This window comes from Salminus brasiliensis, chromosome 15 (genome assembly GCF_030463535.1).
Source record: "Salminus brasiliensis chromosome 15, fSalBra1.hap2, whole genome shotgun sequence".
NCBI lineage: Eukaryota > Metazoa > Chordata > Actinopteri > Characiformes > Bryconidae > Salminus > Salminus brasiliensis.
This window is the reverse complement of record NC_132892.1, coordinates 4463876-4491033: the sequence shown is the minus strand read 5'-3', so window position 1 is coordinate 4491033 and position 27158 is coordinate 4463876. Positions and strand designations below refer to the sequence as shown.

Sequence of the window (27158 nt, the reverse complement as noted above, 5' to 3'; positions counted from 1 at the left end):
GTGTTTTATGTGAAACTGAGGTGCCTTGGGATGCCTTGCTTCAGTGATCTGTGCTGAGAAATTGAGGATTTGAAAAGAGGAAGCCAGCTGTTCATGCAAAGCTTTGTAGTTGACAGTAACAGGGGAGGAGCACGTTGTTAAATGGGCTGCCACTCTTGACAGTACCAACAATCGCCGAACTTACATGTGCAGGAAACCTGAAATATTAAAATTAAGAGGCTTACAAGTAGAAGTAGAGCCATTTAGTATCAATACTCCAGCAGCAGAAAGCCACAGATTTAAGAGGTTACAAGATTTTTTTTTTAATGTTAAACTGACAAATTACAAAGACAATTGTTCATATTGTAAATGACACACTTATTATTTAGCCATGAAAACATTATTTTCTGTAAGGAACCTTTGTTCTACACTTGGTTGCAAGGTATTTGCATATGCTCACGTTCTGAAGTGAACAGATGCACAGATGTCCTCCTTTGCGGTGGTCCGCCAAACCAGCGCCACAGTCACCTTTAGTTCCTGCTTGATTCAGGGTAGTATTGGCCAATAGCAAGACTGTAGCAACCACATATGTAAAAATATTGAATTACTGATATTTTTGTATGCCACTTCGGCAGCTGCCCATGCCGCCTATACTTACTGACAACATTTCTCATTGCTTATTGCCTAGATTTCAAATATTTTACTGGCTTGCAACATTTTGTTTGATTCATACATGTGTTTACTTTAACTAGACCCATAAGAAAAAGTGCTCTGATACACATATCCAGTAGGTGGCAGCAGGGCTGAATGGATGCACTGAATAATAGAACAATTATAATAATATTTTAAATAGGTGAAATAAATGCAAATGTCATTTATTTGTTACCTAAACAAACTTGTTTACCATTTGTGGCATGTCTGATAGCCTCTATGCTATATGTGCTGTAGACCATATTTTACAGTAATTACAGTAATTCAATTAATCTAGAATAATATATTTGTTCCAAAGAAATTTTCCCACAAAGAAATTCCCACCGAGACCCTGCAGTTATGCCAGCTGAAAAGACAAGGTGTTCAACGCAGTGCTGCTTACATCCTTCTTCAGTTGGGAGCAGGGCTGAGATACAAGGATGGGGAAAATTAAGCTTGGTCTAAATAGCCACTAAAAATCTGTACCTGTTTTGAGGGCAGACCGAACAATTTATTGGAAATTAAAGGAGGGGTATCGGGCAGTGCAGAGGCTCTGGGTGTTTCTTTTTTGCCAAAAATTTGAGTTTGTTATTTTTTCTATTTTTTATTTCTATTTTTATATTTATTTGTTAATTTTACAGCATCCGTGCAGGCCAGCAAACGTTTTTGTCACTGTGGTGAGCTTGGAGGCTGAGGTGGTCATAAAAGCAAGTGATACTTTATTAGAAAGAAAAGAAAACAAAACACAGTACGAAAACTAAGTTCATCTCATGAGTACAAAATCCTGAGGACAGGTGGGGTCGCTGGACGGTAATTTTCCTCAATAACACGACCAGAACAGGAACACTTCCGGACCTTTGGGCTGACTGGACTCGGCTAGATGTGTACTTTTGAATGAAGCAGTACGTTTCACAAGAACACATGGACACAAGTCCAGAGAATTAAGAATCGGACAGAGACTGACGAGGTACACCTGAGTAGAAAGGCTACAAAGGAGGCACGGGTGGGAACACTAACGACGAGGCGGGGCTAGTGCGGAGACGAGGAAGGAGACAAGAACACAACCAAACAGAGCCATGTGCTGAAGAGACAAACAAGACAAGCAGACAAAGACAAGGACAGCGACAGAACTGGGCAAAAGACCATTTTCAAGTTGTAGGTGGATTCTTCGTAAGCGCATTGGTTCATTAGCTAGGCAGTTAGTTAGTATCCAAGCCCTGAGCTGTACAATTTAGTGTTTGACAACTCTTCAGCTGTAAGACAATATGCATTTACCTCCATAATTTCATCCAAATTTTGCAACTATTTTGGAAATATTTTGGCTATTTGATTTGTTATGGAACCAAACCAAAAGTGGTTCTTCTATGGCATCGCTCAAAGAACTCTCAAATGGTCTCAACTACTTGTGGATGGACGGTTCTTGCTTCTGCTGTTGGCTGATCAGTATAATCTGCATCTCTTTCTATCCTGAAAGCCAACTGTTTGGCAGACGTTAGCCTGTATGCATCAACTAACACCAGACATTTCCATTTCTCCTTAATTCATTCCGTTGTTTCATTTTATATTGGCGTCCTTCAACTGTTGTTGAAGCTTCAGGAATCCTCCATTTTCAGAGCAGCTTGCAGATTACACCAGCATTCCTCTCTTCGTTCTTCCTCCTGAGGCCATTCAAGGTAGGTCCTGGAGTTTATTAGTTTCCATAGCTTGCAGAAGCGCTTGGGGATGGTCTTTTTGGCAATGGGCTCCAGCAAGACCAGGACAGCAGAATCAACGATATTGAGAAGTCCAGTTAATGGCAGCACCACTCGCTTGTGACAAAGTGCTCGGACAAAACGAACAGCTGATGTTGCCAGTGTTGCTAACTCCTCAGTAAGGAAAGTAGCTATTGGCTGTCCTTAAAATCGCCAAAAAAGTCGCCAAAAAAAAAAAGTTGCTAGAAGTCTTTGCCTAATTTGCATATTTGTCCATTTGCTTGTATTTGAAGCTGTAGAATAAAGAAATATGTATATATACATTGCCTTTGAAATAGGCCGCCACGTCTCAAAATAACTACATGACTATAATGCTTTGTCTAGACTCTCATTACATAAATCATTTTTACGTAAATTACATAAATTAATTTTGTCTGGTGTTGTTAAATTTTACGTTCTACATTACTTTTACGTTCTACATTCTACGTTCAACCCTTCTCCTTTATCCGGGCTTGGGACCGGCAAAGTGACCTTAAAAGAGACAGTTTGGTCTTCTTGGTCTGGAGTTCCTTAGTTTTTTGTTTTCTTTTTTATTATTATTTTTTTTACTATTTTTTTATTTAATTTTTGTTAGTTTGGAGGTGAGTGATTGACTGAGTGTGTAAATTAAATGCAGTGGTTTATTTTCATGTCTCTCTAAAGACGCATTTCTATTTACATCCCGCTCTGTAAATAAGGGGCGGGGTCAGCGGCCGCTTTGGGCATGCGCAGTTCATTTGCAGTGTGGACGTGGAGCGGTGTGGGTCTGCTCGGACTGTGAGACTGAGCACTGGGAGTGTTGTGGGACGGGGCTCACGGCAGGACAGAAAAAAGTGGCAGTTCGAAGGGGGTGTCGGGGGGGGGGGGGGCGTGTGTTGGTCCGCCCTCACTAGTGTCGGGAGTACGTAGGGGTTCTGTAAATGTTGTTCCAAATTGAGGAGGAAATGGGCGAAGAACCTTTACTCAGAGAACCTTGAGTGCATGTGCAGTTTACAAACCCAGATGGGGCCCATGTTTAACCCCTCCTGGTCCAATCAGGACCCTGGTGGGCATCCATGGACAAAACGCTTTGGGTCCCAAATACAGGCCCCACATGGGCATGTTATCTGGGACGTTGTCGAATATGGTTCTCTCAAACTACAGGCACAACTGACCAACAAATGTTCTCTACTAATGCCAGTCAATCATCCCATTTATAATTTTCCATTCGGACAAAAGGAAAACAATATGTAGCATGATTATCTGTCAGGAAACGTATGTCTGGTCCACTGGTTCCTCTGAAAAGTGCAAAAGAGTTTATTACATGTCGAAAAAGGGAACAAAGTATAACCACCCAGCTCCTTATGAGAAGCAGCGTGAGAGCAGGAACCACTATTAACACTACTGTTTCCACAACTAGTGTAAAGCTAGGATGATATTTTATATATTTACTGCATTTATTAATGATAAAGAACCAGCTGAGGCCTCCTCATCACTGGCAGTAGAATAGTAGAATGGTGCAGGCAATGCAAGTACTACGAGTACTACGTCTGGAACTAGGTGCTAAGTCTGGAAGCAATCACAATTCTTGGTGTTTATGATGAACATAAAAAGCCCACAAGGTCACCCTGAAACATCCGCAAGTGAAACAGGACAGTGCTGGGTTGACCAGCATTAACTGCTGTTGATTAATATGTAGAAACAAAACTCATTTCCAAAGTAACAAAAGGTTTCTGATTCAAAATTCCAGTATTTGAAAAAAACAAAAAAACAGTATATCAAAAACAGAATGATGTATCATATTCATATGAACATAAATACTACTATTTGATTTGTAGATTGTAGATATACGAGAGGTTATATGAACACTTATGAAATAGTGATGTTTTCTTAATTTCCTTGATGACGTGTATACATGTAAACAAATCCTCTCCAGGAAACAATCACTTATATATGGCCTTTCTCTACTAACTGTAGAGCATCATTTAATATGTTGGAAATAATAAAGCATAACTTTGTGCCACAATTTGTGGACATGCTCATTTTTTCCATTTTCCAAATACATTAATTTCAGTAAATAAACAGCAGTTTTGCTCTAGAAATGTGTATTTATTTCAATTCAAAAATGACCAGAGATGCCAATACATTTATTTTGCTCAAGCAAGCACGCCAAAACTTTACTGCCCACTTTACAGAAAAGGAAACAACTGTCTCAACTTTCAATTAAAGCCAATGTAAATTTACGTTTTTCCAAGACATTTTGGAGCATTTCTATTTGTCCATTCATCACAATTGTAAAGATGTACCACATCAGATTATTTATTTGCTATATATATTTCCATGCAAAAATAGATATACAAGGTTATTGAGTACACAAACACACACACATATAATTTAATATATTTGCAATAATAAAGCATAGCTTTGTTGACATGCTAAATTTTACATGATATTTATTTCCAAATACTTTAACTACAGTAAATAAACAGCAGTTTTGCTCTAAAAATGTGTAAAATGTGTTAAATAAACAAACACACATGTAATTTAATATATTTGCAATAATAAAGCATAGCTTTGTTGACATGCTGATTTTTATATTTAATTTATTTCCAAATACTTTAAATTCAGTAAATAAACAACAGTTTTGCTTTAAGGCTGTATATTTATTTAAATTCAAGAATGACCAGAGATGCCACTAAAGTTATTTTGCTCAAGCAAGCACGCCAAAACGTTACTGCCCACTTTCTTAACTTTCAATTAAAGCCAATGTAAAATTATGTTTTTCCATTACATTTTGAAGCATTTCTATTCTATTATCACAATTGTAAAGATGTACCACATGAGATTATTTTTTTTGCTATATACGTTACTATTCACAAATCGATATACAAGGTTATTGAGTACACACACACACACACACATATATAACTTAATATATTTGCAATAATAAAGCATAGCTTTGTTGGCATGCTGAATTTTATATTTTATTTATTTCCAAATACTTTAAATTCAGTAAATAAACAGCAGTTTTGCTCTAAGACTGTCTATTTATTTAAATTACATTTGTAAAGAATCAAGAATTACCAGAGATGCCAATACATTTATTTAGGTCAAGCAAACATGCCAAATGACAACTTTACAGAAGAAAAGGAAACAACTCTATATATGTGTATATATATATCCATCCACTTATCTACTTCATCCTAGTCAGGGTCACGGTGGTTTATGTCCAGGAAGTAGGAACAACCCCTGGACAGGCTGCCAGTCCATTGCAGAATTTAATTCCCACACTCACACCTAGGGGCAATTCAGCACGGCCAGTTCACCCACTGTGTGTATTTTTGTGAGGAAGGAAGAAACCGGTGTACCCGGCAAACCCCCGTGGACATGGGGGGGGGGACACTAAACTCATCACAGACAGAGATCATATATGTCGTAGGTGCCGTACAGATGGAAATTGACCGATTTCAGTAATGTACTGATTGCAGACAGTAGGATCTAAAGGATCTAAAACCAGGAGACTTGATACTTCTAGGGACCTCACTTAGCTGAGCTAGCACATTTCAGCCAAACGACATCAATCTGCTTTGTGGGAGTAAAGACATCACTGACTAGTTATACTGATCACTAGATTAGCTAGCACTGAAAAAATATTTCCAATACAGAGTATGGAAATATGTGGATTGGACCACAGTAAGAGACTTCCTGTAGCCAATATGGCTTTCTGTCCATTCTTAACAATAGAGAACTTTACAGCTCCGGAAAGAATGAAGAGACCACCTGACATGATCAGTTTCTCTGGTTTTACTAGTTATAGAAATTAACATTTGCGTTGTATTTCATAAACCATGGACAACATTTCCCCCAAATTCCAAATAAAAATATTTGCTATTTATAGCATTTATTTATTTATTTGCATAAATGACAACTGCTCAAAACAACTACTCAAATAATGCAAAGAAATGATTATAATAATTAGAATGCTATAATATAATAACATAATATAATAATAGTCTTGCAGCCAAGTGTGTCATATTTTAAAACACATTTTTGAGTTTTAAGTCCAACAGTGTGGTAATTCATTAATTATTCATAAATATTTTTAGGCAATATATAATGCATATATATAATATATAATATAATGATTATAATAATTATAATGCAAAGAAGTTATTATTGAAATTTAAACAACACAGTACTAATATTTCAACTTTGAGAGCATTCAGAAATCACTATGGTGAAATAACCTCGCCTGCCAATCATAGCTCTCATGTCTTGGCCGGCTCTCCACTCTCGTCTTTCACATTGCTTTTGGCTGCCATTCATAATACACAAATTACAAATTAGGTAACACAGCAATAACAGAAGCCCTATACACAAAACCTGTTTGTTGACCTGGTTACTTCTTAGTTTTTTCTGTTTCTAATGATTCATGGTGTAAAAACTGGATTTGAAAAGAGGAAACCTGCCACCCATACAGGCCTCAGTGGTCAGGCAGTTGTTTGGCCACTCGAACAAACCTAAATTCTCTTGTTACTTACTGGTTCTTCTCTCGTGCTAGGCCAGGTCACAACACTCTCAGTTACTGAGCACTTCTCTTTCTGGCTAAGACTGTGCCTGTTCGATACAGAAAACTGAACACACTCACATTTGGAGTGGGGGGTTGGGGGATAATTGGGTCACATCAAGAGGCTTTTATTGCAATTGAGTACAAGCACACAATGGAGCAAAATGACGTTCCTCCAGGACCATCATGGAACCATGCAACACAATAAATACGATAAATACGTCAGACATTAGACACATTAACCACACAGGACAGTGCAGCGCCGATGTGTGTGTGTGAGTGTGCAGGAGGTGAGCGGGGGTCTCAGCTCAGTCCTTGTGGGATGAGAAGCCTGATGGCTTGAGAGTAGAAGCTGTTGCAGAGTCCTGGCAGCGATGGCTCAGACGCCCCGGTACCTTCTGCCAAACAGCAGCAGTGGGAAGAGTCTGTGCGAGGGGTGGGTGGGGTCGTCCACAATGCTGGTGGCTTTGCAGATACAGCCCATGATGGAGGGGAGAGAGCCCCTGAGGATCTTCTTCACTATTCGGAAGGGTCTGCACTGTAGGCTCTTGTGGTTAAAGACGTTGCAATTCCCAATTAGGGTACATATAGAGTACATAAAGTTTAACCCCTTAACGCAGCACTAGCTCACATTATTCAGTAACTACAGGAGCTTCTCTACAACTGGTGGGGCTAATGTTTGGTAATAGAAGCTTATAGTAACACTTTCGAGCCCACCTGTCAGTCCATAGGCCTTTTAAAGGGTTAAGCGATGTGACAAAGCCATTGCTTTGTGGTCCCCTGCACAGGTTTTCCAACAGCGTTTAGATACTGCGAGTCTGCGAAGGCCATTTTTGTGTGGATTTGGAGGATTACTTTGGATTATTATCCTGCTGGGAGATCCCTGCATTATCCATTTCAGCCTTCTAGTGAAGGCAGTCAGATTTAGCTCTAAAGCGACCTGTAACTTGACAATGCATGATTTAGATGTGCTTCAGTTGAGTCTACATATGCTCATATTAGTTTTAATACGCACTTGTTTTAAAATAAATAAATAAATAAATAAAAACATAATTAAAAAAGTGTTTGCAAGGGATACAATAATTATATAAATAATTGTCTAGAAAGTGTCCAGACTGTGAAATAAAGAATGAAAGGAAAGGAAGAGAGGGGAAAAATAAAATGGACACTCCTTGTAAATAAATTATGTTTAATATCTAAATAAAATAATACCAAATTTTAAGAAAGCAAAAAAGTGAAAAATTATATATATATATATATATATATATATATATATATATATATATATATATATATATATATACATTTATTATTATTATTATTATTATTATTATTAAAAAGCAACGTGGGACAATTCCTGTTTGCAGGGTCTTTAGCCCTTTAAAGCCAAGTGTGTCATATTTGATACACATTTTTTTGTTTGTTTTAAGTCCAACAGTGTGGTAATTAATTAATTATTCATAAATATGTTTAGGCAACATATAAATAACAATATTATATAATTACGTTTTTAAAAATGATAATTAATTACACAAAAAGAAATTACACTCAGATACAGATACATGTTTTCTGCTCTCTTATGGATTAACCATGGTTTAAAATGATACAAAATAAAAGTCATATTATGCAACGTGTTATTTTCTTTATCATTATTATTTGGTCAGTTGACTAAGAAACACTTCCGTTTTAAACATTAATTAGATTGTTATTTTATTTTTTTTTTGCAGTTATTTAATGGTTTAATATTTAAAATCTCGAGTCCCGCCCTCAACGCCATCTCCCATTGGCTAACCCAAAGCGATACGGACGATTTCATTGGCTGTCCCAGGCTGTCATTTCAAAACAACGCTGATGTGAACACAACAGAAACAGGCTGAGGGGGGAGAGGGCATTTAGACGTGGCGACACTCGTATCTGTGCTTCACAGCTTTAAACTAAGGATTGATCGATATTTGCTGCGTTTGCAGACATGCCGAGCTCTCCGGTGAAGACCCGAGTTCCCCTGAGCAGCTTTGGCCATCTCGTAACAGAGGTGCAGGTACGACCCCTTCGACACGGACCCCAGGACTCCCCGGGTCTAACGCTTTCTGAATGCAGCCTGTGATTAAGTTCAGCGATGTAATGGGGGTCTGGGGGCATTTCACAAAGCACATTTCTCAGCCAGATAGGTTTAGTGGGCTAATGGCCAATAGGAATGCCCTCAGCTCTGTTCCTATTGGACAGGCTTGACTTTGGGCTTGAGATATCTGGCATTAAAAAAAAAGAAAAGAAAAATATAATAATAATAATAATAATTATTATTATTATTATCAACAAAATTATTATTATTATTATTATTTGGGGTATTATTATTATGATTATGATTATTATTATTATTATTTGGGGTATTATTATTATTGTTATTATTATTAATGTAGTCCATTTGCCTTTGGCATTTGCTTTTGTCTGAAATTAGTTTATCATTTAGCACTGAAGCCACATGTCTAGGCCTCGTCCACTTGACACTCCCCAGTCTCAGCTTCTGAAAAAATATTCTGGAGCTGTCATATTTAGGTTGGCTGTAGGTTGCAGAGCACTGGGCTTGGGCTTGGGCTTGGGCTTGAGATGTTTAGAAACACCACCCAGGATTAGTCCGTCAGCCAGAGGCCCAAAGTTGAGGACTAGCCAATAGGAATGCCCCTCATCTTTGTTCTTATTGGACAGGGTTGACCTTGGCCTTAAGATATCTGGCATTAAAAAAAAGAAAAGAAAAATATAAGAATAATAATAATTATAGCAACAAAAATATTATTATTATTGTTATTATTATTATTATTATTTGGGGTATTATTATTATTATTATTATTAATGTAGTCCATTTGCCTTTGGCATTTGCTTTTGTCTGAAATTAGTTTATCATTTAGCACTGAAGCCACATGTCTAAGCCTCGTCCACTTGACACTCCCCAGTCTCAGCTTCTGAAAAAATATTCTGGAGCTGTCATATTTAGGTTGGCTGTAGGTTGCAGAGCACTGGGCTTGGGCTTGGGCTTGGGCTTGAGATGTTTAGAAACACCACCCAGGATTAGTCAGTCAGCCAGGAGTTGACTGTCAGGACAGGGTTGACTTTGGCCTTAAGATATCTGGCATTAAACAAAGAAAAAAAAAAATATTATTATTATTGTTGTTGTTGTTGTTGTGGTTTTTATTATTATTATTGTTTTTATTATTTATTATTATTATTGGAGCTATCATATTCAGGTTGGCTGTAGGTTGCAGAGCACTGCGTCTGTAAAATGACCGTAGATACAAATTACAAATACAAGCTTGCTAGCTGGTGAGCTAAAGGCTAGCTGCTAGGGTTGCAGCGGTATACCGGTTTTAGAGAGACTGTGGTATGAAAGTCGATGGTTATCAATATCAATTTCTTACTATTTTCAGATTTCTAAACCCCAACAATCGATATATTAATGGGGGAAAATATTTTTTTATAAGCAAGAACAAACAATAACTTGCACATATAGTGATTGGAAATGCAAACAAACCATCTAACAAACAAACAAACAAAACAAAATCCACCTCAAATACAGATTTATTTTTATTTTTTTTCCAAATGCAGACATTGTACATATACATCCATTAATTAATTGTTTTAAGTATATTAACTATTTTGCTCAGTTAAAAAAGAAAAAGTTCTCTTTCTTTTTAAGGGTCAATGATGATTATTATTATTATTATTATTATTATTATTATTATTATTATTATGAACAGCAACAAGAGGAACTGTGAAATTCTATATAACCTCATATTTTCTAAAATGATTATTATGCAGTGAAAATGTTCAGCAACAACAATGAAGGCAATTTACAACAAACTATTAATTTTATTAAATATATTGCTTTGCAAAGTCTGCACATGCAGCTAATCCTGCACACCGAGGATAGTGTAGTGTAGCATGTCCCCCTCCTGCTTGTGTACGGTAGGTATGATGCACTTCCATTGGTGTCAACAGCAATGAAAGGTTTTAAGTTCTGTTGAATTCTACTGTGTAAAGTTGCGATCATATTAATAATATTGGCTAAACCATTGCTTTAATAGCAAAACATATTTACTAATATTATTAATAATAATAATAATATTTTACCTTTTTTTCTGTGTGTGTTTTAGAGACAACTTTTTGGGATTAAAGCCCCGGTGAATCTGACAGGATGGAGGAAACATGTCAACACCTACACACTACAAGGACGCCGAAACGTACGCAGTGCAGTCTTATGACACAATAATTGATTTTTCTTTATTATTATTGAGGAGTAGTAAACACAGCCTCTGTAGCTAATCTGTAGCTAAACACCATGTTTTCAGCAAATCCTAAAGTACAGTTTGCAGCAGTCAGACAAATCTAAATCTGAGAGATTCTTGGGTTGTCCTGCTGCACTTTTACAATTGCTATATGATGTTAAGGGGATGGGGACTGTGAAAACCATTCCAAAAAGCTTCAGATTGTGTCTTGTCAGGTAGTCCGTGGTGGTGGTATGAGGTATATTTGGTAGAGCTGGAAAATCCGCTCAGGGTTTTTACTTTCTGGACCTGAATTTTCTATCTCTAATTTCTGAATCATGATATCATTTATTTCAGCTGGTTTGATCTTCACATCCAGGTTTTGCTGGTATTTTTATGGAATCCATTCTTCCCTACACCCAGGCAATATTGCCAGTGCCACTGGCAGCAGCACAACCCCCCGAAGCACGAGGTTCACAGTTGGCAAGGTGTTCTTTTCATGAAGCGTCTCATGAGCATTGAGTACTCTTGGCTTCAGACCTTTAGACAGGTGCTAAGAGGAGCCCAGGTTTGCTGAGTGTTAGTGTAAGTTTCGACAAGTCAGATAGTATTATTCATTACTTGTAAATCTGTTGACGTGCCTCGGGTTAGATCTACTCATCACAGTCTGAGAGGAACTGTGCATTAGGATGGGTTGAGCATATTGAGCGACTGAGGTGGTGTTTACTACTTTACACAAAAATGACAGTGTGTCATTTGACCAAAGGTGCCTAAATTTAGCTCTAACTTAACTCTTGAGCAGTGGTTCATGCAATGTTTTAACCTCGTACTGGTCTAGTGGGCAAAGGGCTTAAGTGTTTTGAATTGCGTATATTAGGACATTAGGATATTAGAGCCATATGGTAAAAATATTATATTATATAAATATTTAAAGACATTTTCACAATCTGTGATATTTATCGATATACATAATCACTGACAAAATGCATTGGTAACGTGAGACCTAGATCTCAATACTCTCCCATACTGAGTTCAGTGACTATTATTCAAAATGTGCTGCACCGACGATGCCCTGGATTTGCTTAGAAAATCATATTGTGTATCACAGTTCATTAGGAAGGAGTGTCCACAAACATCTGGACATATAATAAAGTGTATGTATACAGCACTAATACAGGCCAACTGATAAATGTCTTGCAATTAGAGGAGCTCTGGCCTGTTTGGAATGAACACCTACAGCCATACCGACCCAGCGACCCAGATTAAGATTGGACTCCCTGAACTGTTGGGAACAGAGCCTTGGTCTCGTCAGGCAGAAAACAAGACTAATTAGTGCCATCTGGTGGAGAAAGCAGCAGTGGGTTTTTTGGCATCCAATTAATCTACTAATGGGCTTTTTAATGATTAAAAATGTGCCTGTGCATATGCAATATGCCTGTATGAGTATTTCAGATGACAAGATAAAATCATAGGACTAAGAACTCCTAAACTTCTCCTCTTCGACTATATGTAGTCTGACTTTACCTCCCTGCAAGAGCCTTTCGGGGTGTGGTCCGATACTAAGTGAAGTCTGATTGAACTTATTAGTGGTTATTTTGAGAGGTGATTTAAAAAATAAATAAATGTATGTATATATATATATATACACACACACACACACAGTGTATACGGATAACACTAATACCTGCCAGTTTGATATATTTTAGAAATATTATTATTATCATTATTATATATGTGTTTGCCTTTATAACATTTTTTACAACATTTTTATTCTCAACATTTTGCTTGAAAATTATTATTATTATTATTATAATTACTATTATTTCTTTTTTGTAAAGATATATAAGAATATATAAAAATCGGTACAATACCTAATTTTTAATAAAGAAATTATTTCTGATTGATGAATGCAGTGAAATGAATAAAATGCTGTGCATCTATCACAGCTATAACAGCTAAAGTTTGGCTGGAATTGGGCCATGCAACAGGACAATGATCCCGAGCACAGCAGCAAATCTACAACGGAACGACTGAAAAAGACAGGAATCAAGGTGTTGCAAATGACCAGTCAAAGTCCAGACTTCAATTTAACTGAAGTGCTGAGGCGGGACCTTTAGAGAGCTGTGCATAAACGAATGCCCACAAACTTCTATGGCCTGCAGCGATGTTTTGAAGAAAGGTGGGCCAAAAATCCTTCAGAAAGATTAACAAAGAAGACTGATAATAGTGGTGGTTCTACAAACTACTGATTCATGGGTTTTTTCCACACATGTCTTTTCCATTATGGCTTCTGATTTGTTCAATAAATCATGACACAGTGGAATCTTGTGTGGTGTTGTTCATCTGAGGTTGCACATGTTTGTATTCACTGTGAACCTGCTGTTCTTGGCTTACCAGAGGTCTTTCCATCTTTTTTAGTTTGTTCTGGCCACCTATGGCGTCCTGGCTCTGACTGCAGCCGCCTGCATGTTGAACCGCAACAAAAACAAGGAACATCCCACACCCTCGTCGCCCTCTTAAAGACGCCCAAGAACTTCATTTCCCACAAATGATCTGTTTATTAATGGTCAATAAACCTCTTCTGTTCAATATGTACAATACTTAGTTCTGTTGCTGCATTGCCAACGTTCTCCTGAAGCCATTCATCGTCGACAGAGGGCCACATTGAGTGGTGTCCATGGCAACAGCACAGATTTACTAGGTGCTTGCATTATAGGCTCTTGTTACAGGCTCGTTATTTGTGTTCTGGTGTCTCGGGAATTGGTGAAACCTTCAAGGGATCTGAAATCACGGAGGTGTTTCCAGACTTGATTCAGATTCCATTGCAGAACCTGCAGTTATATCAGTACTGGCAGTGATGTTAGGTGCATGCAGTGAAGGTGACTGACCAGTAGATGGCAGTAGAGTAGTACTGCAGCTCATTATTTTAACCCGGTACCTTGGAGCAATGTTGAAGAAATGTTGTAAAATCCTGCCTAACTAAGGGCTTAAGACGTAAACAAAGCCTTTCATGGTGGTTGGTTGGTGTGGACTCGGATGTTTTGGTGATTGGAAGCAGATGTCTGAAGCTCCCTCGCAGAAAGTTGTTGCCGATGCATTGTTTTAACCTTGGTTTTGAGAGGATTTTGTCCTAAGGCCCAGTGTCCCTACTGTTTTACCATTGTCAACACTCCACGTAACCCCCAGAAGATACTCCTAGATTCACTGCTGCGTTTGCCAAGCATATAAAATGGCAGTATTTGCATGGTAGACATTGTGACCCTTGCTTCACATCACCACCAATGTATCTACAATCACATCAAACCACCCTGGATGTCTCCATTAACATCTTACCGACTGGATTTCGCAGAAATGACCCCACCCCCCTCAACCTTCAAGGCCTGGGTTGACATTTTTACTTTCATGTAAGCTGACACCCACAGATGTGCAAAGCATGTAGGCGTGTTCTCTGGAGCAACGGTTGGTGCTCCATCCAGTACTTTTGGGATGAGGTGTCCTATTCATAGTAGTAACTGACGCTCTTGTCGCTGAATGTAGTCAAATCCTCAGTACCCCAGTAGAGACTCCAGTTTCTCCAACAAATACCCTTAATACCTCTTGATACCTTCAGTGGAAACAATGAATGAGCAGCTGTCCCAATACTTTTGTCATTGAAGTTCTTATTGATCTTACGCACTGCACAGTAAAAACACATGTTCGAACACTAAACCTGCTTTCAATTAGGCCTCAAAAAGCTTCTCCCAGGCCTCAGGACACAAAGATGAAAAGATAAGGCTGGAAAAAGAATTCACCAAGCTTCCAGAGATGTCCGTTCTGTTGCCAAAAGCAATAGTTTCCTGCTATCAGCTGCTAAAATAAGGCTAGAGAAGGTTTGAGAAGGTCACACATGTGCCTTCTTCGTCTTCCATGGGTTACTCAAGGTCATGGATTCAGGATTCCAGGGTAGCTTTACTATTCCTTGTACAGGCAAGATGCAAGATGCATCAGCAGTGATGTTCCCGGGTCAACTGGTGGTGTCGGGTCTTTCAACATCAGACGTCAACAACCCTTCGCCCAGATGACCCCTACAAGGTTTGATCAAGTCACGGATTGCATCCCAGCAGCCACAATCCACAAGCTAGCCCTCTTTATCAAACGCCCTCGTCTTCACCACTCCGGTTCCTCCTAGGCCTGCCTAGTTCCTCCACCCCCCCCCCCCCCCCCCCCCGACAGCCCCACTTCTGTTGGCTCGCAGGTAGCTCCTGGTATTTGGCCCGCTTACTCAGTCAGTGTAGAATGTAGCTGCAGGATTTTTGCAGGATCACATTACGCCGGTTTTAGCCTCCCTTCCCTGACTCCGGGTCCATTACAGGATCCCGTTTTAAGGTTGCTTTAGTTCTTCCAGGCCCTGCATTGATCTGTGACACGTCCTATCACAGACCGGGGCACAACTCTACCAATTCTGCCACATTACTCGAAGTTAATGATTCCTAAGGTGCGATCCTACTCTTCTTCCAACTCCTTGGGGTTTCCAAATTAATGGGACCAGCTGGACCTGAAAGATCGCTGCACTTTGGCAACCCGCAGCGCATCACAGCTGGGGGAAGCAGGGGGGCGAGCAATCCCACTGGGGCTCACGGTGCAAAGCCCTTAAATGTTTAACGGCCCTCTGATATAAATATTGACACAGTTGTACACTCATGACTCGCAGGCCTCGGTGGTTAGTTCCCATCAGCAGTTGACAGGCAGCCCCGATGTGCGCTGCACACTGAGGGTTCTGGAAAATCTGTGGATCCTTTGTCTTCGACCCCCTGCTGTGTCAGACAGCAGAATATGATGGTCCAAATAGGAAGTCCTTAGCGTAAACCACAACAACAACAGATAAAGTTGTTTCACAGAGGGTTCTTTAAATGCAAAGGTTCTTTACCTATTTTAAAGAGAACCGGAGAACCCCCTGCTCCCAACATACCCTATGGAGTAAAGTACTGGGACACCCGCTCGTTCATAGTTTCAAGGGTCTTGGAAGTTGATTCTGATTTTGTTGGAATAACTCTACAGTCTCTACAGTCCAGGGAGGAAGGGTTTCTACTAGTTTTTGGAGGGGCATTGCTGCGACCTCATTCTAAAAGTACTGGATAGAGCTCCACCACCATCATTCCAGAGAACACAGTGTTTCCACTGCTCCACAGCTCAATGCTGGGGTGCTTTATACCCCTCTATAGCCCACGCCTGGCATTAGGCAGCATAGCTTGGTGCCTTCAGGTCCTATTCTATTGGCAACACTTCTCTACAGGGACTATGCATATGCATTTGCACATCTGTGCCAGCGATGGGTGCAATTTAAAACAGTTGAATGCATTCATTAGAAGAGGTGTCCACAAACATTTGGACAGGTAGCCTACCTGATTCAGCTAATCAGCAAACTTCTCCTGAATGGAAGGCAGTGTGTTACAGCAGGAGACGACCAAAAAGGTGCAGGGCAGGCGGTCCTCCAGGAAAGGACTGGGACTGGTTCTAATATGGCTTTGGTCCGCAAACCTTTTTGGGACCCATAAAAAAAAAGATATTTCACTGGGCCCCACAATGCTAATAATACTGCCACATTCTTTTGGGCCCCATATCAGCCATAGGCCCTTAGAATCGTCCTTATGTTATACAGCACCTTGGGTGCAATGGTGTGATTGTTATGGCCTGGGGGTCACGAGTTCCAATCCCGAGCTGTGGAAATTTGCCATCAGCAGATGGAGTCTGAGGGAGCACAACCGTGGCCGAGCTTTCTCCAGGTGGGTAGATGGCGCTCTCTCCCCTCATCGCTAGGGCGTCTGTTAACTGGTGCTAACAGTGAAGTTGGGGACCCGGTGCCTTCCTCCGAGCGTTTAGGCTGCCTGGCAATGTTTAAAAAAGAGGTGGTGGCTGGCTTGGCATGTGTCGGAGGAGACATGTGTGATCGTCCTTACCGTCCTAGTGTCGGGAACATTGCTAGTGCTTGTGGGAGCTACAAGCAAGTGGGTACCAATTGGCAGTACCATAAGGATGGGGCAAATCTGCACACAAATTAAATAAATAAATGAATTAATTAATAACATTACGAGAATATGAACTGCCTACCATTAGCACCGCCCACTTAAAGGTTCTTTACCACCTTAAAGGAACCAATGGAGGTCCTTCTATGGCCTCACTCAACAACCTATTTGCAGCTCCTTCATTTTTATGGTAAATATCGCACAAACAGAACCTTATCTAACACAAAACACGCGTTTTTTAGAGTATTTTTTCCGTTGATCCAAGAAGCAAAGTTGTATCTAGCATGTAAATCTCTAGGGCAAAAAAAGTAAAACCCCCCCACCCTTGTTTACTGAGCTGGCCGTGAGACTCGGCTGATAGGACACACCCAGGCTTGAACTCGGGCACCCTGGCTTGCTGAATGTAAACCTCACAGTGATGTTTGGCATTAGAGCGAAGGAGACACCGCAAAGGTTTAGACTAGGGCACTAGGCCAGGAAGGGTGTGGTCTTCCATGGCACAGTGCACACCAGCTGTGTAGAGCTCTTGCCGTTTTTCAGTTTCCCACGTGATGTGAAGCTGACTAATGGTCTTTCCATTTCGTCCACATATCATGATGAATGGACTGATAGAAATGCTCCAAAATGACTTGGAAAGAAATCTTTTCACATTGACTTCCATTGAAGGTCGAGAAGGTTTTTTTCCTTCTCCTGTAAAGTTGCCATTTTAGAGAAAGAGACCCAGTAGTACTTGTCAAGGATTTCAGTGAATCAGGCCTGCTGTTGCAACAAGGAATCGTGGGGTTCCTTCAAACTTCAAGCTGCATATGCAGGTGGTTCCAGGCGCTAGACTCTTTATTAATGCTTTTATTAATGATTTATTAACTTAATAATAAACCAGCTTAATGCCCTTGTAAGGCCACACTTATCATATGGAGTCCCTCAAGGTTCTATTGTAGGGCCTATAAAGCTGATGTTAAATTGGACAGGACAGTAGTGTCCTTCTCTTATGGAGTCCCTCAAGGTTCTATTGTAGGGCCTATAAAGCTGATGTTAAATTGGACAGGACAGTAGTGTCCTTCTCTTATGGAGTCCCTCAAGGTTCTATTGTAGGGCCTATAAAGCTGATGTTAAATTGGACAGGACAACAGTGTCCTTCTCTTATGGAGTCCCTCAAGGTTCTATTGTAGGGCCTATAAAGCTGATGTTAAATTGGACAGGACAGTAGTGTCCTTCTCTTATGGAATCCCTCAAGGTTCTATTGTAGGGCCTATGAAGCTGATGTTAAATTGGACAGGACAACAGTGTCCTTCTCTTATGGAGTCCCTCAAGGTTCTGTTGTAGGGCCTATGAAGCTGATGTTAAATTGGACAGGACAACAGTGTCCTTCTCTTATGGAGTCCCTCAAGGTTCTATTGTAGGGCCTATGAAGCTGATGTTAAATTGGACAGGACAGCAGTGTCCTTCTCTTATGGAGTCCCTCAAGGTTCTATTGTAGGACCTATGAAACTTTCTCATTTCTTTCTGCTTAGTTTCATGACGATCGCTGGTGGATCTGAGATCATTCTGAAAGTGAAGGTTGGTTTAGCTTGTTGAAGTCTGATTGCAGTTTCCAAGGTTCCATTATTACCAAAGAATGTAGAAGTATAGTATGTGGAAAGTTCCTCTTTTCTTCTTTCTTGTTTGGCAGTCGGCTCCTTCGCTTCATGAAGATCTAATAGGACAGTTTATCAGAATGAAAACTGCATACCTCCAAATGCTGCTAGATACTCGGTATGCGAACAAGCTGTGCACCTCTAACAAGAAGGACAAGGGGGTTCTTCAAGGGTTATTTAGTCAAGGCCAAGGGGCACTGCCAGGGATTTTGGGCCCCATTAAAATATATTATACTAGGCCCCACGACACATTTCTTAGGGCTCTAGGTCAGTCACAGGCCCGTAGAATCCTACCTTTCTTCTCAGAGCATAGTATACCTTTAAACAGGTGGGTTCTTCAGGGGTTCTATATGGCACCATGCCAACTCAAAGAACCATTTCCAAATGTTTGTGGACACCCCTTCTAATGAATGCAATCAGTTACTTTAAGCCACACTTATTACTGACTCAATACACAGCTTGTCTAGTCCCTGTGGAGAAGTACTGCCAGTGAAATAGAACTCTCTGGAGCTCATAGAGGGGTATACCCCCCCCCCTCTCCAGCACTGAGCTGTGGAGCAGTGGTACTGTGTTCTCTGGAATGATGGATGGTGCACCATTTGATATTTTTGGGATTAGGTGGGGTGGTGATCGCCCTACGTCCTGACCTCACTCGCGCTTTTGTCGCTGAATGCAATCAAAATCTGGCAACAATGCTCCTCCAAAAATATAGTAGAAGGTTTTCTTCAATGGACAGTGGAGACAGTTACTCCAACAAAAGCATGATCAACTCTTTTATTAGCCTTGAATTTACAAAAAAAAAAAATAATTAGGTGTCCCTATACTTTTGTCCATGTAGTGCATAAAAAACAATGAATGCTTAAATTCTTCTTAGCATGCTAAATGAGTTTTCATATACACTGAAAATGTCTTGCATGTGGTTCTTTAAAATGTTCCTTAAATCATTTAAATATGGTTCTATATAGATCCAAAACTCAAGAAAGAGGTTAAGAAAATGTTCTATCTAGGCCCTAAAATAGAACCCTGAGGGACTCCACAGGATGCACTAAACTAAGCGGTTACCAAATAATTCATGGTTTCTGCATTAGAATTACAAACTGAATAATAACCCTAAGGTTCAATGGATTAAGGAGCCTTTGAAAAAAGGTTCTATATAGTACCAAAAATGGTTCCACAATGCACAGTTTTTCAGTACTATAAAGAACCTTTGTTTCTTAGAGCAAACTAAAATGGTTCTTCGAAGAACCTTTAAAAACTGTCAATGCATTTTTAGTACGATAGTACGATTTTTGGAAGCAATGGTTCTGTACCAATGCAGGAATGGTTCTTTCCCAGATGAAATGGTTCTGAAATCATGTGTGGTTTCAACTTTTAACTTGAAATTGTTTCCGCTACTATTACAAGTCAAAGAACTTTTTTGGTACTACATTGAACCCTTTTGGCTTACAATTGGACAAATCGACTGCTTCAAAAGCTGCTGGTGTGTCAAATTTAACACCAACTTCATAGGCCCTAAAATAGAACCCTGAGGGACTCCACAGGATGCACTAAACTAAGCGGTTACCAAATAATTCATGGTTTCTGCATTAGAATTACAAACTGAATAATAAACCTAGGGTTCAAGGCATTAAAAAAGGTTCCTATAGTACCAAGAAGGGTTCCACAAGCCACAGTCTTTCAGCAGAGAGGGATTGGAAGTGATTTAGTGTGGTGTGTTCTCGAAAACATCTAGGCCCTAAGACAAAACCCTGAGGGACTCCACAGGATGCACTAAACTAAGCAGTTATCAGTTGACTGCTTCAAAAGTTGCTGGTGTTCAACAAACAATACTGGTCCACAAAGCAGAAAGAAGCCTCCAGCCTTCAGAAGACTTCACAGTAGCTGTGGTCAATGCATGGAACCACTGGCCGCCCTCGCACTGTTCCAGAAAAAGGCAAGACTGCAGTACCTGAGCCTTTCTTTCACCCGGACTGAGAGCCTAGGTGCGGTTAACAAAGCCAACAGTGAACATTTTCAACAACCCACGTGTCACACTTAACAAAGTTTACAGAAAAGCAGAGAGTGACTGGAAGTGATTTAGTGTGGTGGAGTGGTGTGTTCTTACATTCTGCAGCTTCTTACTTTCATTTTGTTTGAAAGAGAAAAGAAAAGAAAGAGGTTAAGAACGTTCCAGCATACCAAACCGGGTCAAGCGTCTAGGTTTGGCATGCTGGATGTTTCTCACCATTTTTTTTTATTTTTTTTTTTTTACTTTCATTTTGCTGAATAGACTAATGGCAGCTTTACAAATTACACGGCCATGTAGCAGCCAGTCTGTAAGCTTCAGCGGTATTTACATGACGAATGAACTACAAATTATGTTAACGAGTGTGTATATAGACTTACAGGTTTGGCAACGTTTAAACCGCATTCATTTTCACATGATTTCAAGTAACCACTAATCTCTAAGTTATTGCTATGTTGCTTGTAAAAACGCAGTTAGCAGGACACAGGTTTGACTGCTGACTCCAGACACTGTATGGATTTGTCCAGTTCCACCGGCAGCTCACCTGATTTCCTCTAATCGAGGACTGATTACATAAACTAGAGTAGATACACAAGGAACTCCTCTTGTAGATGGTTGCTTAATGCCCTTGACTCTGTATGTAAGGCCACACTTATCTTATGGAGTCCCTTAAGGTTCAATTGTAGGGCCTAGGAAGCCAATGTTCAATTAAACAGCAGTGTCCTTCTCTTATGGAGTCCCTCAAGGTTCTATTATAGGGTCTATAAAGCTGATGTTAAATTGGACAGGACAGCAGTGTCCTTCTTTTATGCAGTCCCTTAAGGTTCTATTGTTGGGCCTATGAAGCTTATGTTAAATTGGACAGCAGTGTCCTTCTCTTACGGAGTCCCTCAAGGTTCTATTGTAGGGCCTATGAAGTTGATGTTAAATTGGACAGGACAGCAGTGTCCTTCTCTTATGGAGTCCCTCTAGGTTCTATTGTAGGGCCTATGAAGCTGATGTTAAATTGGACAGGACAGCAGTGTCCTTCTTTTATGCATTCCCTTAAGGTTCTATTGTAGGGCCTATGAAGCTGATGTTAAATTGGACACCAGTGTCCTTCTCTTATGGAGTCCCTCAAGGTTCTATTGTAGGGCCTATACAGAGTAGTACACAGCTATTCAATTAAACATTAGCTTTATAGGCCCTACAATATAACCTTGAGGGACTCCCTAAGAGGTTAATCAATAATTCATGGTTTCTGCATTTGGATTCAATAACTGAATACAAAGGGGGGTTTAAGGGGTTAAAGAGCCTTTAAGAAAGGGTCTTTATAATACCAAAATTGGTTCCACTATTGTTTTGTGGGTAACAAAGCCAACAGTGAACATTCTCAACAACCCACGTGTCACGCTTAACAAAGTTTACAGAAAAGCAGAGAGTGACTGGAAGAGATTTAGTGTGGTGGAGTGGTGTGTTCTTACATTCTGCAGCTTCTTACTTTCATTTTGTTTAAGAAAGAAAAGAAAGAGGTTAAGAACGTTCCAGCACACGAAACCGGGTCCTTTACTCGAGTGTCTAGGTTTGGCATGCTGGATGTTTTCTTATTTTTTTTGAGACAGAGAGCCATCTACTCAGAGAGAGGGACAATGGCCAATTGTGCTCCTCCAGGCTCTGGCTGCTGATAGTGTGACCTCTGACTGTGTGACTGTGTGGAATAAATATTTTGTGGATTACAAAATATGGTATCACTTTACTTGGATGGTTCGTTGCAGATCTCGTAGATGCTCACCTAACATTCAACTAACATTCGACTGAACGTCTAATAAATGTAACTCCCTAACCCTAACCTTAAATCGACCCTAAATCCCAAACTTAACCTAAACCTTAACCTAAACCTTAAATCAACCCTAAATCCCAACCTTAACCTAAACCTAAACCATAAATTGACCCTAAATCCCAACCTTAAACTAAACCCTAAACCATAAATCGACCCTAAATCCCAACCTTAACCTTAACCTAAACCTTAAATCAACCCTAAATACCAACCATAAACTAAACCCTAAACCATAAATCAACCCTTAATCCCAACCTTAACCTAAACCTAAACCATAAATCGACCCTAAATCCCAACCTTAACCTAAACCCTAAACCATGAATCAACCCTTAATCCCAACCTTAACCTAAACCTTAAATCAACTCTAAATCCCAACCTAAACCCTAAATCGACCCTAAATCCCAACCTTAACCTAAACCTAAACCATAAATCAACTCTAAATCCCAACCTTAACCTAAACCATAAATCAACTCTAAATTCCAACCTTAACCTAAACCCTAAATCGACCCTAAATCCCAACCTTAACCTAAACCTCAAATCAACCCTAAATCCCAACCTTAACCTAAACCTAAACCTTAAATCGACCCTAAATCCCAACCTTAACCTAAACCATAAATCAACTCTAAATCCGACTCTTAACCTAAACCCTAAATCGACCCTAAATCCCAACCTTAATCTAAACCCAACCCATAAATCGACCCTAAATCCCAACCTTAACCCAAACCTAAACCTTAAATCGACCCTAAATTCCAACCTTAACCTAAACCTTAAATCAACCCTAAATCCCAAATTTAACCTAAACCTTAACCTAAACCTTAAATCGACCCTAAATTCCAACCTTAACCTTAACCTAAATCTTAAATCGACCCTAAATCCCAACCTAAACCTAAACCTAAACCTTAAATCAACCCTAAATCCCAACCTTAACCTAAACCTAAACCTTAAATCAACCCTAAATCTCAAACTTAACCTAAACCTTAAATCAACCCTAAATCCCAACCTTAATCTAAACCTAAATCTTAAATCAACCGTAAACCCTAAATCCCAACCTTAATCTAAACCTAAACCTTAAATCCACCCTAAACCCTAAATCAACCCTAAATCCCAACCTTAATCTAAACCTAAACCTTAAATCCACCCTAAACCCTAAATCAACCCTAAATCACAACCTTAATCTAAACCCCAAAGTATTGGGACACCTGCTCATCCCTAGTTTCTTCTGAATGCAAGGCTATTATAGTAACTTTCTCTGCTGTCAAGAGAAGAAGGCTTTCTACTAGATTTTGGAGGAGCATTGCTGTGAGGATTTGATTGTGTTCGGCAGCAAGAGCACTAGCGAGGTCAGAATGTTGGATGATCCCTGCTCTACCTCACTGCTCTACCTCACCCCAATAATAACTCCCCAACAATAGGTTCTTCAGTTTGAAACAGTGGAGGAACCTCTTAAGGTGCTCTGAGAGACCTTCAGGAAAAGGTTTTAGAAGATATAGATAAAAATTCTTTGAAGTCTTTCAAATGATGACCCTTCAAAATACCCTTTAGGATCTTATACTTTGAACAGTGTATCAAAGGGAAGAAAGTCTTTTGTATAGGGGGTCTTTAAAAGGACCGTTAGATGTTCTATACAGTTTCCACTATATGAACCCATTTTCAGGACCATATAAACCCAGTTCTCCCGCCTCTGCTGGAACAGCTGCTGGGCAGCTACAACTGTGTGGTTAAGATGAAGGCGTGTCTCTGCAGCACACTTCCAGAAATGGGTTGAAAGAGGTTAAACAACAGGTTACTGCAGGTTTCACACTGAACTGAAAGCAAACGTTGCTCTGTTTTACGAGCACCTGGTCCTTTAAAGAACGTCTAGGCCTACCTGAAGTGGGTGTGTATACCAAAGCACGCAGTGCTGTAATCCCCAGTCAGCTGTGGCTGGAGCACGCTGCTTGTCGGCTCTCTGGTAAGTGCTGTTTTTAATGTAGGCTTAATCCTGTATTTTCAGAAGAAAGGTGGCAACAGCAAAGGCTACCTATACCTACTTATACTCACAGGCACACGGCTGTTACAGGCATAGCTACAGCCAGTAGCAGTAGGATGTCAGTGTGTATCTGTACTAAAAAGGGGTTTAAAAGAGGTTCTTTAGGGTTTCTTTGGTAAAGGCAGTGGTGCTATATGGAACCCTATTGGATGTATTGAAATGTGCCATTTCACTCTAAGACAAAAGGGTTCTAACAGTGCGTAATAATAGCAGAACCCTTTTTTGGGGTTCGTTAGAACCCAAATGTTGAACCATATGCTTCTTTACACTGCCCTTAGTAAAGAACCCTTTTTATGGTTCTTTGAGTAGGGTTTTAAATATGTTTCCATATAGCATCATTGTTGCTGCTGTTGTAATCCATAACAAACATTTGCATGCTGGGTTTTTTATGGGCCTGTTTTCTTGGCGATCGGACCACGGACCACAGAACCCCCCCCCCCCCCCCAAGATGCGCTGTGTGATCGGATGACATCGGATTTCACTTGTCTGCCAAAAAAAACCCAGGTGTAAACACCCCCCTCTCGCCCAAGATGCGCTGTGTGATCAGATGACGTCGGATTTCACTTGTCCGCCAAAAAACCCCCAGGTGTAAACACCCCCCTCCCGCCCAAGATGCGCTGTGTGATCGGATGACGTCGGATTTCACTTGTCCGCCAAAAATACCCAGGTCTAAACACCCCCCTCCCCCCCAAGATGCGCCGTGTGATCGGATGATGTCGGATTTCATTTGTCCGCATAAAAAAGCCAGGTGTAAACACCCCCCTCTCGCCCAAGATGCGCTGTGTGATCGGATGACGTCGGATTTCACTTGTCCGCATAAAAAAGCCAGGTGTAAACACCCCCCTCCCCCCCAAGATGTGCTGTGTGATCGGATGACGTCGGATTTCACTTGTCTGCCAAAAAAACCCCAGGTGTAAACACCCCCCTTCCCCCCAAGATGCGTTGTGTGATCGGATGATGTCGGATTTCATTTGTCCGAATAAAAAAGCCAGGTGTAAACACCCCCCTCTCGCCCAAGATGCGCTGTGTGATCGGATGACGTCGGATTTTATTTGTCCGCCAAAAAAAAAACAGGTGTAAACACCCCCCTCCCCCCCAAGATGCGCTGTGTGATCGGATGACGTTGGATTTCCTTTGTCCGCCAAAAAAACCCCAGGTGTAAACACCCCCCTCCCCCCCAAGATGCGCTGTGTGATCGGATGACGTCAGATTTCATTTGTCCGCATAAAAAAAGCCAGGTGTAAACACCCCCTCCCCCCCAAGATGCACTGTGTGATTGGATGGCGTCTAATTTCACTTGTCCGCCAAAAAAAACCCAGGTGTAAACACCCCCCTCTCGCCCAAGATGCACGGTGTGATCGGATGACATCGGATTTCATTTGTCCGCCAAAAAAAACCCAGGTCTAAACACCCCGCTCTCGCCCAAGATGCGCTGTGTGATCGGATGACGTCGGATTTCACTTGTCTGCCAAAAAAAACCCAGGTGTAAACACCCCCCTCTCGCCCAAGATGCACTGTGTGATCGGATGATGTCGGATTTCACTTGTCTGCCAAAAAAAACCCAGGTGTAAACACCCCCCTCCCCCCCAAGATGCGCTGTGTGATCGGATGACATCGATTTCACTTGTCCGCCAAAAAAAAGCCAGGTGTAAACACCCCCCTCCCCCCCAAGATGCGCTGTGTGATCGGATGACGTCGGATTTCACTTGTCTGCCAAAAAAAACCCAGGTGTAAACACCCCCCTCCCCCCCCAAGATGCGCTGTGTGATCGGATGACATCGGATTTCATTTGTCTGCCAAAAAAACCCCAGGTGTAAACACCCCCCTCTCGCCCAAGATGCGTTGTGTGATCGGATGACGTCGGATTTTATTTGTCCGCATAAAAAAGCCAGGTGTAAACACCCCCCTCCCCCCCAAGATGCACTGTGTGATCGGATGACGTCGGATTTCACTTGTCTGCCAAAAAAAACCCAGGTGTAAACACCCCCCTCCCCCCCAAGATGCGCTGTGTGATCGGATGACGTCGGATTTTATTTGTCCGCATAAAAAAGCCAGGTGTAAACACCCCCCTCCCCCCCAAGATGCGCTGTGTGATCGGATGACGTCGGATTTTATTTGTCCGCATAAAAAAGCCAGGTGTAAACACCCCCCTCCCCCCCAAGATGCACTGTGTGATCGGATGACGTCGGATTTCACTTGTCTGCCAAAAAAAACCCAGGTGTAAACACCCCCCTCCCCCCCAAGATGCGCTGTGTGATCGGATGACGTCGGATTTTATTTGTCCGCATAAAAAAGCCAGGTGTAAACACCCCCCTCCCCCCCAAGATGCACTGTGTGATCGGATGACGTCGGATTTCACTTGTCTGCCAAAAAAAACCCAGGTGTAAACACCCCCCTCCCCCCCAAGATGTGCTGTGTGATCGGATGACATCGGATTTCACTTGTCTGCCAAAAAAAAGCCAGGTGTAAAC

At 40.8% G+C, this 27158-nt stretch overlaps 1 protein-coding gene across 1 annotated transcript; it reads left to right on the top strand.

Annotated features, from left to right (window-relative positions):
* The first annotated feature begins 8790 nt into the window (after positions 1-8790).
* On the top strand, positions 8791-13799 carry LOC140535934 (ATP synthase membrane subunit K, mitochondrial-like). The gene is made up of 3 exons (XM_072657503.1): positions 8791-8983; positions 11091-11177; positions 13620-13799. Exons 1-3 carry the CDS (start codon positions 8915-8917, stop codon positions 13719-13721), a joined length of 258 nt encoding a protein of 85 aa, XP_072513604.1. The 5' UTR covers positions 8791-8914; the 3' UTR covers positions 13722-13799.
* The last annotated feature ends 13359 nt before the right edge of the window (positions 13800-27158 follow it).

Bases quoted from the DNA above. Each gene is read 5' to 3' on its own strand.
- LOC140535934 (XM_072657503.1), top strand. From the start codon at position 8,915: ATGCCGAGCTCTCCGGTGAAGACCCGAGTTCCCCTGAGCAGCTTTGGC. The intron at 8,984-11,090 runs GTACGACCCCTT...TGTGTGTTTTAG, and splicing joins ATCTCGTAACAGAGGTGCAG to AGACAACTTTTTGGGATTAA. The intron at 11,178-13,619 runs GTACGCAGTGCA...CATCTTTTTTAG, and splicing joins CACTACAAGGACGCCGAAAC to TTTGTTCTGGCCACCTATGG.